Genomic DNA, 15,809 nt, shown 5'->3' on the forward strand with positions numbered 1-15,809 from the left:
GGTTGCCTTAATTAGGTCTCCTTATCTCTGGGGAAACCACCCATATCCCCCCCGCAGATGTACGTTCACCACTGCATCCCATTCAGCCCCTAAAATGCTCCCTGGACCCTCAGAAGACACAGGATAGGAGCCAGGACTCTCTGCTTCCCTCCTTCCAGGTCTTTCACTAGGATCCTCTTGGGAGGCAAGGATTCTTGCTTGGTTGTTAAAGAGACCATGCTCTTGATCGGATAACATCACCGTTTTTAAAGAGCAGGTGGTGTTTTGGTTGAAGCTGAACTAAATATACTCTTTCTCATTTCTACAAGCAAGTAAACAATTATAAAGAAGAAACGGCATTCCTCTAGTTCGTCTGATTAGTCTATCCAGTTGTTTACCAGATGTCTCAAGAGAGAGAAGGAGAATTCTGCTAAGTGTAGCAAAGCATGCCATGAGTGCTAGGCTTCAATAGTACAGAAATCTCAGTCTGCAGACCTCCCAAGATGCATCTGACAGCAACTTATAGTTACCAGCCTTTTCCCTACTGCTGAGATAAATCCTACGGCTCCTAAGCCATAGATTTCCATGTGACTTTAACCCTTTAGAGAGATTCCTTAATCTGCAGAAGCGAGTATTACAGCCAAACCAAAGTTGCTCTTAGCCTCCACCAATTTACTCATGGCTCTCCTATTTTTTATTTCTTTTCTTTGAAGCTAGATATCACATTTTTTGGTTTCATCCCTAAAAGTGGAATAGAATTTTATGAAACTTGTACTTTTTCAGAGCAAGTTATGCCCTCCTTTCAAATAATTAAATAGATGTAATACATAAATGTATGTAATAAATAGATGTGATATATAAATTCACCATCAAAACACTGACAAAACAGCCAAGTGTCAGGATTATTAAATTCTGAACATTAAATTAATTTTCTGTCTGTAGCTGTGTACATTTAAACAAAAAGGCTGGGCACATATAACTCTTCCTTGCTGGCTTAATTTCTTAAGTTTAGGTATGTAAGCAAATAGGCTTTTCCACGTGTGGAGCTCTGTCCAATTTTGTCCAATTCTGGCAGACTCCCATGTCATTAGCTTTAAGGTTATTTTTAAAACTCACTTAAACACACACACACACACAAATGAACCTATCTATGAAACAGAAAGACTCACAGACATAGCGAGAACAGGCTTGTGGTTGCCAAGGGGGAGTTGGGGAGGGAGAGGGAGGGACGGGGAGGTTTGGGGTTAGTAGATGCAAATTACTACATTTAGAATGGATAAACAACAAGGTCCTACTGTATACATAGGGAACTATATTCAATATCCTGTGATAAAGCATAATGGAAAAGAACATAAAAAAAGAATGTATATATGTGTATAACTGAGTCACTTTGCTGTACAGCAGAAATGAACACAAATTGTAAATTAACTATACTTCAATAAGAAAAAAGAAACTCATGTGCCTGTATTAATGTTAATAAAGTGTACTATAGTGGAGCCTGAAGGTTTAAGGAAAAGGCCTTAGAATCACAGCTCATAAGCAGCATGATTATTAGAGTGACCCAAAGTTTTAAAAAGCAAGTTAAAGCATGTCACTAGTGACATAAGTAAAGAAATGGCTGTGGTTTTGATTCTCTATTGCCCAAAGGACTTCTTCCAAATCTTTACACTCCCCTCGAGCCCCATCACACCCGTTGCCGCTGGTTCTCCATGAAGCTTATCAGAAAAGAGAATATCGAGTTGGAACTCACACAGATTCCCCTCTAGGGAGCATTTGAAGCTTTTACCCCTGGTTACTGGTTTACATTACTGGCTCCATCTCCAGTTCCACCCAGCTCATGACCCCTCTGCTTTGTTATACCCTATAAAGGGATTTTTTTTCCCCAAAAATATGAACTTGGATGTGAATGCAATTGAAATGGGGATAACTGCTCCAGTCCACTGCAGACTCACCGCTTGCTGGTACTTCACACCTGATCGCATCACTAATGTAGGCTACTTGTCTAACTCCAAGGGTGCCAGGTAGGCAACCTCTGGTCTAAATCAAGTTTCAGAGTGAACAGTGTCTCTCTGCCAGGTCAATATTCAGCAAGTATGGTGAATGAATGGATGAATGGATGGATGGATGGATGGATGGATGGACAGATAGATATGTAGATACATAGATATGGGTAAAAACAGTGAGAAAGCAAACTGGAAATAATTTCCCTGATAGCTGCTTTAAAGAGCTATCAGCTTTTAAGCTTGTCAATCAAAGTGCAACCAATCTAGAGTTTCCTTTACTTTTCATGCTTAATGGAATTTCCCAGACCGATGAAAGTACAGTCACACCAGCCCGCCTACGTCACTGGAACCCAGACTACTTGCCAGAGGTCACCGGGTCCCTGTCACACCAGAGTTACCTCCCTGCATTCCCCCCACACGGCAAGGAAGAGCCAACACTCACACCATGAGGAAGATGCCTCCAGTGTTTGAGACGCAGCCTCGTCTGGTTGGGGTGGCTTTCTGGTCGTAGCCGTACATGCCACACAACAAGCCCAGGAAATAAAAAATCACTATGAGGGTCAGTAAACAGCAGACAACCAAGCAACCCAGCCACCTGGTGGAGCAAACACAGTGTTAGCAAATGTATGAGGTGACATCATCACAACACAAAAGCTGCTAGACCTGGGCTGGAGTGGTTGAAAAACCCTTGGCAATCAAATATCAGATTCCTCTGTTAAGTCCTCAGAGGGTGAGAGTGCTGTGAAAAGACCCCTTTTCACCCCTAGTCCTCCAATCCAACCAAGACAGTGTTTATCTTGGTTTCAAAGAGCTCTCAGTGGTCATGGGATTGTCATTTCTTTCCTTTGCTTTACCTCCACAGGGCCCAGAAGCAGGGTTGACTCAGCCTCTCCAAGGCTACCGATAACCATGCCCCTTAAGGTTTGTAAGTTCTTTCAAGGTTCCTGAGGCTGTAAGTGCTTATTATAATGATGATGAGATGTAGACAGATCATGATTAGACAACAGATAAGGAAATTGGGGTCTCCTTCCTCTGGTCTTTTATCTAAAATGTTTTGTGGTTGCAGGAATATTTGGGGGGGTGGGGAGTGAATTGTGTTCTTTACTGAGCCAGACACTCTCTATGTGATGAGTGCATTGAATATTTTAGAATTCTAGGAGCATCCTAAATCAAACGCCTGCAGAATGCAAGTCTCGATTTTGTAATGGTCCTGTGAGACATTTCAGGAGAATGGATCCTCAATTAGGTCTTACTGGCATTCCCGGAATGTACATCAAAATTTTCCAGCAACCCAGGAGCATGCAAGGGTAGAAATGCTTCCCAACCTTTAAAACACTGTAAAACAAAGAACTTATTTATGCGACAAAAGCTGTCACTACAGTTTTTCATTCAACTAAGAACAAACTCGTGTAAAATAGTTAGCTAGTGGGACGCAGCAGCATAGCACAGGGAGATCAGCTCAGGGCTTTGTAACGACCTAGAGGGGAGGGATAGGGAGGGCGGGAGCGAGGCTCAAGAAGGAAGGGATATGGGGATATACGTATGCATAAGGTTGATTCATTTTGTTGTACAACAGAAATTAACACAGTATTGTGAAGCAATTATACTCCAATGAAGATCTCTCTATATATATAAAAAAAACCTCGATAATTATAATAACCACCTGCACCCATTCTGTGACTTTTTGTTCCAGATACTGAGGACACAAAATTAAATAAGCCATGGAATCTGGCCTCAGAAATCCTTTACAGTTAATGCAAGCCTCATCTAGTTCATTAACTTTCTTTTTAAAATAAACTTATAGTCTCAGGGCAGGGGAAGGTGGAAGGAAAGGGGAGCTGGTATGTAGACAGATCATTGTACCATTCTTTTCATCTGTGAAAGTCTGACCTCTGAGATTGGAAGTTCATTGGGAAAGGGTCTGTCTTATCTTTGTTCCGACACCTGCTGGGGTGGCCAAGCCACACAGTAGGAAATGGCATATTGATAATTAAGGGCATAGTCAGGTGGGAGTTGAAAAATCACTTCACCTCCCTGAGCCTCTAAGAAACAGGATTATAAACAGAACACAACCCAGGTGATTTTTCTGAGTATTAAATGAGATGCCATGTGGACAGCACGTGGCAGGCACATTGTGACTCTTCCCTAAAGGCTAGCAATTATTGTTATTATTTTATTATTTATCTTGTGTTCTTGCATAATAAATAACCTGAACAGGAATGGGAGTGTCTAGAATCTCCGTGGGTTTGAGCAGTAGGAATAGTTCCAGTGGGCGGTCATGGGGCTGAGCCTTTCAGAGAGGAGAGTACGTCTTACCTCTCACATGAGCCTGGAAATGCCTCGAGTCTCTAAGTCCTGCCTTCCCCAGCGCTCTTGTCTGAGATCTATGTCCACCATCATCTCCCAAGGCCAAACCCTACCACTAGCATTTTTCTAAAGGGCAAAGAGCTGGGAACGACAGCAGCTTCACACAATTCACTGGTTTCAAGGATGCTCTTTCTGTGAGAACCAACCTCTACATATTTCTTTTATAAACCAACAAAAAGAAACATATTATCCCAATGCTCTTTTTAATTCCTTTTAAGTTTTAAAATCCTGTTACATGCCTTAGATAATTATAACCAAGATTTCAGAAGCCACGGATGACATCAAAATTGCAAATAATTGACTATTTGGCTCAAGAACTTTCAGTCCTCAATTAAAAAAAAAATATACGGAATGCTTCATGAAGTTGCATGCCATCCTTTCGCAGCAGCCATGCTAGTCTTCTTGGTATATTTACAATTTTAGTATACATGCTGCCGAAGTGAACACTTCAACTTTTTTAATGAACATAAACTAGAGTGAATACATATCACATTATGGCCTCTTTGTACAATTTGCTCTCATAAGATTATCCTGGTTATATTGTCAAATTTTTATTCCGTTCCATAGCAAGTTTCACTCTTTAGTGTACCAGCTCAAAGGAGGCACTCACCTGTATGAATCATATTCTTCCAAAGTGGGTAAATGGCGGTGGATGTAATTTTCAGTGTCATTAAGGTAACGAATGAAATTTGACAGCTTATCCTGAATAGGAATATTTTTGCTTATATTTTTGATATCAGAACCAATGGAATCCAATGTCATTTTGACATCTGAAAACAAAGATGCCTCAGTTATGCATTTTCAAACCTAGAGGAGATGAGAAACTTTGTCTCGGAACTCAAGTGAAAAGCTTGAACTCCTTTTAGTTTTTCCCATGTTATTTATGTATGTGTTTAAAATATGAAAAGGTTCTACAACAAGCATGAATGTAGCTAAGCCCATCAAAAAGCAATTACTTAACAAAAGAGCAAGCTATGAGAGCTAACTTAAATGACATGGTGCTGAAATCAAGCCAGAGTTTTCTTCTACTTATTTCACTAAAAAAAGAAAAAAATGGATTGGGTGATTAAAATGTACTGTGTGCCAGTACAATGGACCAGGCGCTTTTATAAATGTTAACCCATTTCTTATTCCCATTTCACTAACAGTGATGCTGAGGCTCATAGGGGTTAAATCACTTGCCCATATGTCTCTTTTTCAGAAAGTACTAGAAATGGGATGAAAACTCGGGTTTATCTGACTGTAAAGCTTCAGTTAAGTGATTTTGCAAAAATAATTCAATAATATAACAATTCCTCCATCTACGAAATGGTACTCAGGAACACAGTAATTCTCCACGACCAATTTTTTGAACAAGTGACCCCGGGTGACACTTTTGTTAAAATTTTATTTGACTCATACAAATTGAGACTTGTTAAAGCACACCTGTGTCTCTTACATGCAAAAAGCAATAGTATTCCAGCGGTCAAATAGTTTCTGTTAATATCTACCCTAATCTGCCAGAAAGGAGGTAAGTTCCAGTTTTCTGGACAGTGTCTGACCATCATGGCAGGTTCTGGGATCAAAGCCACCAGGGGTAGGAGCTGTCACGTGGTCCAACACTCACACCTGATCTGAAGGTGGCCTTATCCACTGTGATTCTTGACAGGGACATACCAAAAACATGCTAATCAGTTCAAGGTCCACTGATCCTGAAAGGCAGATAATGTCTCTGCAGCAGCAGAAACAAGATTGGCAGGGCTCACAATTCGAACCCAGGGCTCCCAGCGAACTTAGGGGAGGTGGTAGCCTCATCCAAAAGGAAATTACATAACAATGGTGGGAATTTTTTTCAAAGCCTGTGGTTCACATGGAGAGCTCATAGGAGGAGAGCTCACAGTGGCTCGATGTCTCCTCCAAATGGCTCGTGTGCCACAAGACCCCAGGACCCTCCACAAGGTAACTCTGCAGGTCTCTTTTTTAACCTTGGGAATTCTGGGGGTTTGAGAGATGTGGTATGTAGACGTCCTCTCTCCTACGCAGTTTCCTCAACTCAGAATCGAGCCCCTTCTGGTTCTCTGGCTGTGTTGCCCTTCTACACTCCGCAGCCTTGGTGGGTCTGTAAGGGGCTGGTGCCTTCTTCAGGCCTCCGTTTGGATGTCACTTCCTCCAGGAAGCCTTCTGCTACCCTCTCCCCACCTTGGATCCCTTGCACACACCTCACCAGGTTCCCAGAGGGTGATAAAGGGCATCTGTATCCATGCCCAGCTGAAGGGTAGGCAGGGGTCATGCCTTCTTTATCTATCATCCCCAGAGCCCAGCAGTGCCTGGTACACAGCAGGCACTCAAAATATGTGTGCAGGGTAGGACCTAATGCCCAAAACATTGGAGCTAAGGGTTATTGGTTTTGGAAAGACATAAAAACCAGCGCTTGGTCTTCAGTCTGATGGAGTGGCACTTGCTCAGATTCGGGAAAACTCTGGCTCGTGTTTATGTGATGACAGTGTGTACACCCGGCCTCGCTCACGCGAACTGCAAGCCTCACTTGGCCAGACTTACAAGGGAGGGCTGCACGTATTGGCAGAAGAGGTCCAGAAAGGGGAAACAAAAAAGTAAACACAGAGATTAGTAAGCAGGTGGCTATCAGATGTACAGTGTGGGTTAGCCCTCAGATACTAGCATAAGAAAGCATGAACTCTGTTTTGAATATCTTAATATTTTAAATCAGAAGGGAACCCACAAAACATCCAAAGCACTATGTAGTAAGATAAAATCCTTTTTACCCAAAGTCTTAATGGGTTGAAAGAACAATATTAGGGGGAAAAAAAAATCAAATACCTCTAACACAACATTTTAAAACCACTTAGTCAACAGATAAAAAGAAGCTCTGAGATGATTTTTAAAAAAGAGACAGAGAGAAGATAATCTTACATAGCTTCAGAGATGTCTTCCCTTAGCAAACAACCCAGGTTTATTCCCGTTCCTGCATAAAGAACTGTTTATACTGCATTCTTTCTCTGTACATTCACCCCAGATACCATAACCTGAATTCAACGTGATTCGGTCATTTGAGACCAGTGGAACTCTCTCAACTGACAGACCTCAGTTCTGTCTCTCCAAAATTGCAAGCAAGCTTAAGACCCTAAAGTAGCATTACATCAGCCTCCGAGGCATATGAACATTTTCCTAAAGAGACAAAGTAAGTCCCTAGACAAAGTATTCTTTTTAAAAAATCAATTTTAAGTTCGTTTAGAAAATAAAATTAATTCACAGAGAAAACAATCAAAATATGACCTTCCAAATCATAAACTATGGCTGTTGTCAGCTCTGATAGCTCCTGATGGAGGCTGTCACCACAGTGTGGCCCTCGGCCCCGAAGCTTCCAGCCACAGGAGGATGGTAGTCAGTGTCTAATAGGATTATTATTTTTTTAAATCGACATCAGTTGGTGAAGGTAGCACAACTGAAATATTCATCTAGTTTTTAAGGTTTTAGTGAGAGAATGTTTTTTTAAGAGGGAAAAAGAACAATTCTTAACAATACATTTCTTTGTACTAACCAGCCAATTCTTAACAAGAAGAGATACACAATTACTTCCATTTGGGAATCTCACCTGATACGATGTTCACGGTTTCATTTTGCACTATCCCAGGTATAGCATTAAAAGATTTATAGCCCTAAAAAATAATTCAAAATCAATGGATATACAGTGTAAGTAGAAGAGCAGTTCACTAGTATTCATGGTAAGCTTAGAATGGAGCAGAGAAGCAATACTAAAATGTAACCTTCATCTTAAGGCCGAAAGGATCATGATACAGTCATTAACAGTCTAGAAAAAAACTCCCTTTTAGTGAGGAGGACTTGCTTTAAATTGTATCTGTTGAAGATCATATTAAGAGTTTTTAATTTTTAACTTTTAACTCATGTTAAAAGCTTCCATGTATTTATACAAGTGTTTCTCAACTGGGGGCAATTTTGTCCCCCAGGAGATGTCGGGAGACGTTTTGGTTATCACAGTTGTGTGGGTGCTCTTGGCACTGTGTGGGCACGAGCTGGGGTGCTACTAAATATCCAGCAGTGCACAGGCCCCAGCACAAGGAATTATCCAGCCCAAATTGTGCTGAGGTTAAGAAACCCTGATCTGCACAATGTACCGTGTGTGGCTATAAAGTGAATTTCTTAAAATAGAATCTTACTTTCCAGCCCAATTATGCAATAAAATTGGAGATCTAGTCTCATAGAAAATAGTAATGTCCTAAAACACAACTTAGAAAGAATACAAATTGTAGTGAGGCTAAAACGAAAACCCAAACAGCCATGCCAAGCTATATCATTTTGGAGCTAAATCCATGACAGGAAAATGTCATTATTTCCAAGCAACTCAACTAATCAGCACAGCCTTCCCTCTGGAAGGGGCTTAATTTGTGTTTCTCACTGTCTGCTGGCATATTTAGACATCTGCTAGGGAACACTGAAGTGATTACAACCTCTTATGAACCAAATGTCTATCTCCCCAAAATGCATATGTTGAAATCCTAATCCCCAGTGTGATGTTATTAGGAGGTGGGGCCTTTGGAAGATTGTTAAGTCATGAGCATGGAGCCCCCATGAACGGGATTAGTGCCCTCTTAAAAGGGACCCCAGAGAGCTCTCTTCACCCTGCGAGGATACAAAGAGAAAATGGCTGTCTGCAACCTGGAAAGTGTCCTCATCAAAACCCAACCCTGCTGGCAAACTGATCTTGGACTTTGAGTCACCAGAAGTGTGAGAGATACATTTCTGTTGTTTATATACCACCTACTCTATGATATTATTTTATAGCAGTCCAATCTAAGTTACAAAGTTTATAAGATTTATGGTGCCAGCAAGCTTCCACTTTAGCCTAGCAACATCAATGCCATAAAAAGAACATTCATGATTTCTGTTTCCTCAAAGGCAACTAAACCACCCAGCACACTGGTGCTTGTGTTGGTTTGGTACAACTGACCCCTCTATGTTTATCTGTGTTTGGACTTGGGGAGGTCACCCATCTTAAGAGGTTTAATGGCTGGAAGAGAACTTACAGATCTCCTGGTTCAATTCCCTCATTTGACAAATGAGGTGACATCAGACTGCAAAGACCAGGAGTTTTCAATGACTTGTTTAAGGGAACACTTCCTTTGTTAGTATATGTAGATGAGTGTTTAATAGATATCTGATGACTTTTTTATACCCATGCTAAAAGACAGATTCAAGAATAAAGCTATTCTCCTCCTTTTAGGCTACTGGGGAAATCACAGTATTCTAGACCAATGTGACCCCTGCTTGTTTTAGGATTTAGTCTTGTGGCACAATCAAGACATGAAAGCAATAATCACAGTTGTGAGGAACTTAACAAAGAATATTTGCAATGCTGTAAGAATGTATTAAAAAAGGTTTTGATCTGGTCAAGATGCCCAGGGAAGGCCTCGTTAAGAAAGTGATATATAAAGCTTAAAGTAACTAGTCCCTAGTAGCCCAAGAAGCTGGGCAAAGGAGAGGGAGAAAGAAGAGAGTGCCAGGCACAGCACACAGCCTGTACACATGAGCAGAAGTGGGAAGAAACAAAATCAACATGGCTGACTCACCGGCAGAGTGGGAGAGCATCTTGTGTCAGAATCAGCATGGGGTCCAACACTATACCCATCCAATTCTGAGCCCCAGGAAGATGAGATCATGTTTTTCTTTTTATCTCTTATGGTCCTAGCAAGGTGCTTTGCATACAATAGATGCATAATAAAAAATTCTTGAATGGGAATGAACAAAATTACCTGGAGGATAACATCTATCACCCTTCTTGGCAACTCCTGTCCAGAATTTCACTGCTTTTTTGCTGTTACCTATTTCCTTATGTACTATTCTATTCTTTAAAATAATCTACTGTATTTTTTTTTCCAAAAAACATACCTTTTGGACTAGGCTGGACAAATTTGTTTGAAGAATATCATTAAGGTTACCAATTTGTTCATCCAAAGATGGGAGCTGAAATTTTATAAAACAAGATATAAAGCAAGGTGATTACCCCCACCTAAATTATTTGTCATAAAAAAGGGAATCATCTTAAATCCAAGTCCTGAAGTCTCTATATTATAGGGTGTGATCTAAGTTTCCTTTGAACAATAGTGTATTGTTGGAGGAAGACACATTAGCTTGGAATGAACTCTACAAGCACTAATTTTAGATGTTTGAAGGTCTCTTATTGCAGTCAGCTAAAAATAAGGGCAAGAAATGTAACACAGATTGAATATGTGTGACCTCACAATTTCAGGTACTGAATATTGTTGAATAGAGTTGTAAACAACCTTTTAAAAAACATGCTTAAAAGTAATAGTGGTTATATTGGTAAGTAGTCTGGAATAAATTTTTCATTTATAGTGTTATACATGGATTTAACGTGTTCTATCTCTTACCAATTCTGGGACAAATATCATGGGCCTCCTGACACAACGTATCAAGAACACAACATCACTTTTGTGAAATCCCTGATAAATAGGCATAACTCAAATCGAATCATGAGGGAACATCAGACAAACCTAAATCGAAAGTCATTCTATAAAATAAATGGCCTACAGTCTTAAAAAATGTCAATGTCACCAAAGAAAAAAGATTGAGAAACTGTTCCAGATTAAAGGAACTAAAGACACATGACAACTAAAGGCAATGTGTACTCTAGACTGGACCTTAAACTGGAGAAAGGAAAAAAAAAATTTTTTTAAAGAGCATTTTTTAGAAAAATTGGCAAAATTTGAATATAAACTGTGGATTAGACAGTGGTATTGGGTCAATGTCATATGTCCTAATTTTGGTAATCATAATGGTTATGTAAAGTTAGGAAATGCACTGAAATATTTAAGGGTAAAAGGGCATAATGTCTGCAACTTACCTCCAAATGATTGAGAAAAGGACAAAATGCATAGTACTGTATGCATATATACGATAGTACCAATAGACGATAGATACATAGATAAATGTATAAAATAATACCATTAAGCAAATGGAGCAAAGTGTTGACAACTGGTGAATCTGGGTAAAAGATGTAAACAGGGCTTCCTTGTATACCAATCTTGCAGATTTTCTGCATGTTTTAAAAGCCCATCAAACTTAAAAGTTACCTCAGACACAAGAGGGAGGAGATATGGGGATATATGTTTATGTATAGCTGATTCACTTTGTTATACAGCAGAAAGTAACATACCATGTAAAGCAATTATACTCCAATAAAGATGTTAAAAAAAAAAGTTACCCCCAAAAGAACTCGATTTCAAACAATTTAAATGCAAGTATAGGTCCTACACTCTGAAAAACTGTTCAATGACAACAAAAGTGATTGTAGTAGATTCAACACAGATGTTGAATGTGAAGTGTTTGAATAAAATTGATTCATGAAATGTGAAAGTCAGAAAAATCTAGCTATATTAAAATATTGTTTTATATAAAGTGTGATGTGTACATATCACTATATTGATACATTAAAAATTATGAGTAGACATGATTATTTTATCTACATCCCAGAACTTTATATATTCAAGTTGCTGCAAATTCTTTTTTTTCTAATCTTCTCTTTGGGAATGTGAGAAATTGCCTTATATCTAGGCACCTGTGGTTAATATACTAGCCCTATCATTTAAAAATATATTTTAATTTTTAAAGGTCTACAAAAATGCCTTCTGCTTCCTTTTTCCTTTTTAAACCTGAATTCATCACAGATACAGAGTACAAACTAGTGGTTCCCGGTGGGGAGCGGGGAGGGGCAATATCAGGGTTGGGGATTAAGAGGAACAGCTATTATGGATAGAATGAGCTACAAGGATACATTGTACAACACAGGGAATATAGCCAATATCTTATAAAATGCACACTGAAACTGTCAAAATAAAATAAAAATTAAAAAAAGAAGAATCTGAACAAAAAAAAGCTAAATTCATTCTGATATATTTCATCAAATCGATGGCAGAGAACTCTCAAGGAGTATTTCCCATTATTCCTTCTCTCTTCCTGCAGCCGTTCCAACATGACGGCTAAATAACTAGGAAGGCTGACAGAGACCCCCAGCCACTGGGCACCTGATGGGTGAGTCCATGCTTAGCCCTCCCCAGCTGTCCCAATGACACTGCCCTGAAGCCAGGTTACCTCCTCACCTGATCAAAATCGATGCTGCCATCCAGAAGGCTTAGAGAGTTCATAATGTTGCTGCAAGTGGTCATTACTGGATGCACAGAGCACATGGGGTCAGTGAGTGCTTGCTCCAGGTTCCTTTTAACGTTACTCAGGCTGTTGTTAAGATTTGCAGATAACTGTCTCATGTCCGTTAAGATACTGTTCACTTCGACCAGGGTTTCTCTGGTCTCTTGGATTTCTGTAGGAACACAGCCTGCTTCAGAACAGAGGCACCCACTGGGCTGGCAAATGGAAAAATCCCTTCTCATCTACAAAAGTACCCTAAAGGAACTTGCGATAAACTTGTAAATGACACTGGAAGGCAACCAGAGGAGCCTGCTGTGAGGGGCAGTCTGAAAGGGGTATACAGGGACATTGATGGCCTCCTCTGCCTCTGACAGCTACTCCAACCAACTCAGCTTTCCTACCTGGGGGCTCTTACAAATACGCAGGGGTGAGTACCAACCTAGGAATGTGACTGAGACTCGTGGGCACAGCATTAACTGGCTAGCATTGGAGCAGAAGCCACAGGAAAAGGTGTCACCGCCCTAGCCTTGCCTAGCTTTGAAGATGTCAGCCCAGACAGGCCAGCATCTTCAATCCCAAGGAGTTTTAATTCACATAAAAACTGATCACACCCAGAGGGATTTTGGTGATGGATATTCAAAGAGCTGGAAGTAGACACAGCGATGGTTAAGATCACAGATTTGGATTCAGGCGAGTCTAGGTACGGATCCCAACTTCGCTACTTGCTGTGTAACCGGAAGTCGATTCCTGAACATTCTTTGGCAATGTCTTCATCTGAAAAATGGTGAAACCACCACCATGTTCATCACAAAATGTGGGGATTAGAATGGTCAAATTGAAATTCCTCAATAGCAGTGAGTCCACCTGTTTTATTTTGGACACATTCTTATACTAGGTGATCCCTAAAAATTGTTTGCTATCTTGATTTCTCTGGGGTATAGAAATCCATATTCATGACTTGGGAGGTAGCAAAATACAACTCTTTTCTACAGCGACTTAAAATCACAACACTAAAAGATGTGAAACTTAAATTAGAGGGCACTGATTTTCTTCTAAGCAAATAAGTCTTCCGGGCTCACAGAACAGATGTCAGGGCATCAGGCCACAATTGCATGTTGCTAGGAAAGTGTAAATGCCCTTAAAAACTGGTTTTCCCAATTTTCCCTGGCAACCACATAAAACTTGGTTCTAAAATCACACACACACACACACACACACACACACACACACACTTTAATGCTTTCCTGTCGTGGTCTCTTGCCGAAAGTATTACGAGGGCTCACCCCAGTTCTTCTACTACCTTCCAGGACAGGACCAAAATTCAAGAGAAAAGATCACTTGAAGCAGACTCCAAGATTTTCTATTCAGATAAGGTGATAGAATTGGGGATGAAGGGTCATACAGTCCAATCCTGGAAGCCTCCCCAGGTCTCAGAGTAAATCATCAAAACTAGGCTGGGGTGCTATCTTGGATGACATAGGCAATGCCACCTCCTAAGAGCAAACCTGCTAAGGCACAGCCTAGAATCACAGATTCCCCTAGTAACCAGGAGATGACCCAACCAGCCTCCTAATTTATAGATGAGTAAACTGAGGTCCTGAGATGTGAAAGAGTTTGCCAAAGGTGCTATAACAAGGCAGCAGAAGAACTACTATCTGAACAGTATTTGAGATAATAATAATTATAATAATAATAACAAAGATTTTATCAAAGAGTCACTCTGGACCTCAGTTTCTCATCTTTTCCACCTACCTCCCAGGATTATCAGCAAAGCATGGAGCTAGTACCCAGCTCGTATTAGAGGCTCAATAAATATCTGCCACAGGGAAACAAGAATCAAAGAACACAGCTGCAACTAGAAACACACAACAGAATGCAAAAGAGCATTGCAAAATATAACTCACATCACACACCTCACACTTTAATGTTCTGTGGTTTACCTCTCATTGCCTTTTCCACTTTGACTTCAAGACGGGTTATTTTAAGGCAAGAAACAAACAAACAAACAACAGCAACAACAAAGAATGATGGATGATAAAACGAGTTGATGGCCCAGAAAACATGTGTCCATTTAGGCACCGTGTACAGACATTCTAGGTTATGGGTTCTATGCTGTCATGTCCCAAGAAGGACTCAGAAGTAATAATTTTATTTTCCAAAGGCTTCAAAGCATTTTATAAAATGTCTACTGGGTTATAACTCTGGGGGTCATTCCAAGCCTACCGAGATCACATATATTATGTATCTGGAGTCAGTGGAAAGATATTTTAGATTCTCAATTTTAGCTAATTAACATTTTACTAGTTCATAGAACATTTCCTTTATAGGTCTTAGCCTGCAGCTCAAATATGACTTGCACAAATCCATTTGCATATTTCTGCTTTCTCCAAAGGCCACCAGACACTTAAGGTTGCAAAGGATTTTTAGCAAAAAACTTGCCAAAGCAGTTTATTGAGTACATTTTAAGAAGCTCTGGCAACATCAGAGGCTAAAGTTTAACTTATTCAGGCTGGCTTTAAATATATATATATATATATATATATATATATATATATAAATAAAATACAGGAAGCACTGAAAAGAAAAAAAATGTTTTAATCGACTTTAATCCAGCTAGAATTGTAATGAAAACATTAAAAACTGGGCAAACCATGAGGCCAAAAGTAACGGTACATGCCAACCACGTTGCACCATTTTGCACAGCATTTGTCTTCACGTAATTTGGGAGCTGGAAGGGATCTTGGCCAACCACTACTCCAATGCACTGACTTGAGAGGGATCTGGGGTGCAGAGATGCCTGGCATCATCCTGTGGTCACACCAGCTCTTGAACTCCAGATTCCCAACTGTTCTTTCAAAGTTACACTGTGCTGTGTTGCTGTGGATGGCCCAGAAGCACCCTACACCTTAACACTCCCAAATGTACCCAAATACCATCTGGAATGGTCCAGGCAGCACAGGCCTTATAATCAGACCAGGGTCTGGATCCCAACTCCGCCACTTCCCAGCTACCTCATCTGGGACAAGTTACATGAACTCTGAGCCTCACTATCTTGAGTTGGTAAAATGGAGGTAACCATACTCACCCCACAGAGCTGTTGTGAGCACTGACTGACATGATGCAGGAAAAGTACCTGCTATATAGCATTGCCACAGGGCAGGACCTCAACACTCAATAGCTTTCTAAATTTTACTTCATGGCTGATCAATTCTACAAACACTTGCTTTGTTGGACTTGGCTGGCTGGCATCTCAGAAGCCATGTCACCCCTCCCCTATGG

General features: G+C 40.3%; 1 protein-coding gene across 1 annotated transcript in view; it reads right to left on the reverse strand.

Moving 5' to 3' along the window:
* Positions 1-15,809, reverse strand: part of PROM1 (prominin 1) — a gene marked incomplete at both ends in the record, with an annotated part of 118,334 nt that overhangs the window by 28,854 nt on the left and 73,671 nt on the right. The window contains 5 exons of the mRNA XM_079711628.1: positions 2,425-2,577; positions 4,960-5,119; positions 7,942-8,005; positions 10,254-10,328; positions 12,485-12,702. Of these exons, the coding sequence (XP_079567754.1) occupies positions 2,425-2,577; positions 4,960-5,119; positions 7,942-8,005; positions 10,254-10,328; positions 12,485-12,702 (670 nt within the window). The remainder of the gene's footprint in view (positions 1-2,424; positions 2,578-4,959; positions 5,120-7,941; positions 8,006-10,253; positions 10,329-12,484; positions 12,703-15,809) is intronic.

The sequence above is a fragment of the Hyperoodon ampullatus genome, assembly GCF_949752795.1.
Source record: "Hyperoodon ampullatus genome assembly, chromosome: 1".
NCBI classification, from domain to species: Eukaryota; Metazoa; Chordata; class Mammalia; order Artiodactyla; family Ziphiidae; genus Hyperoodon; species Hyperoodon ampullatus.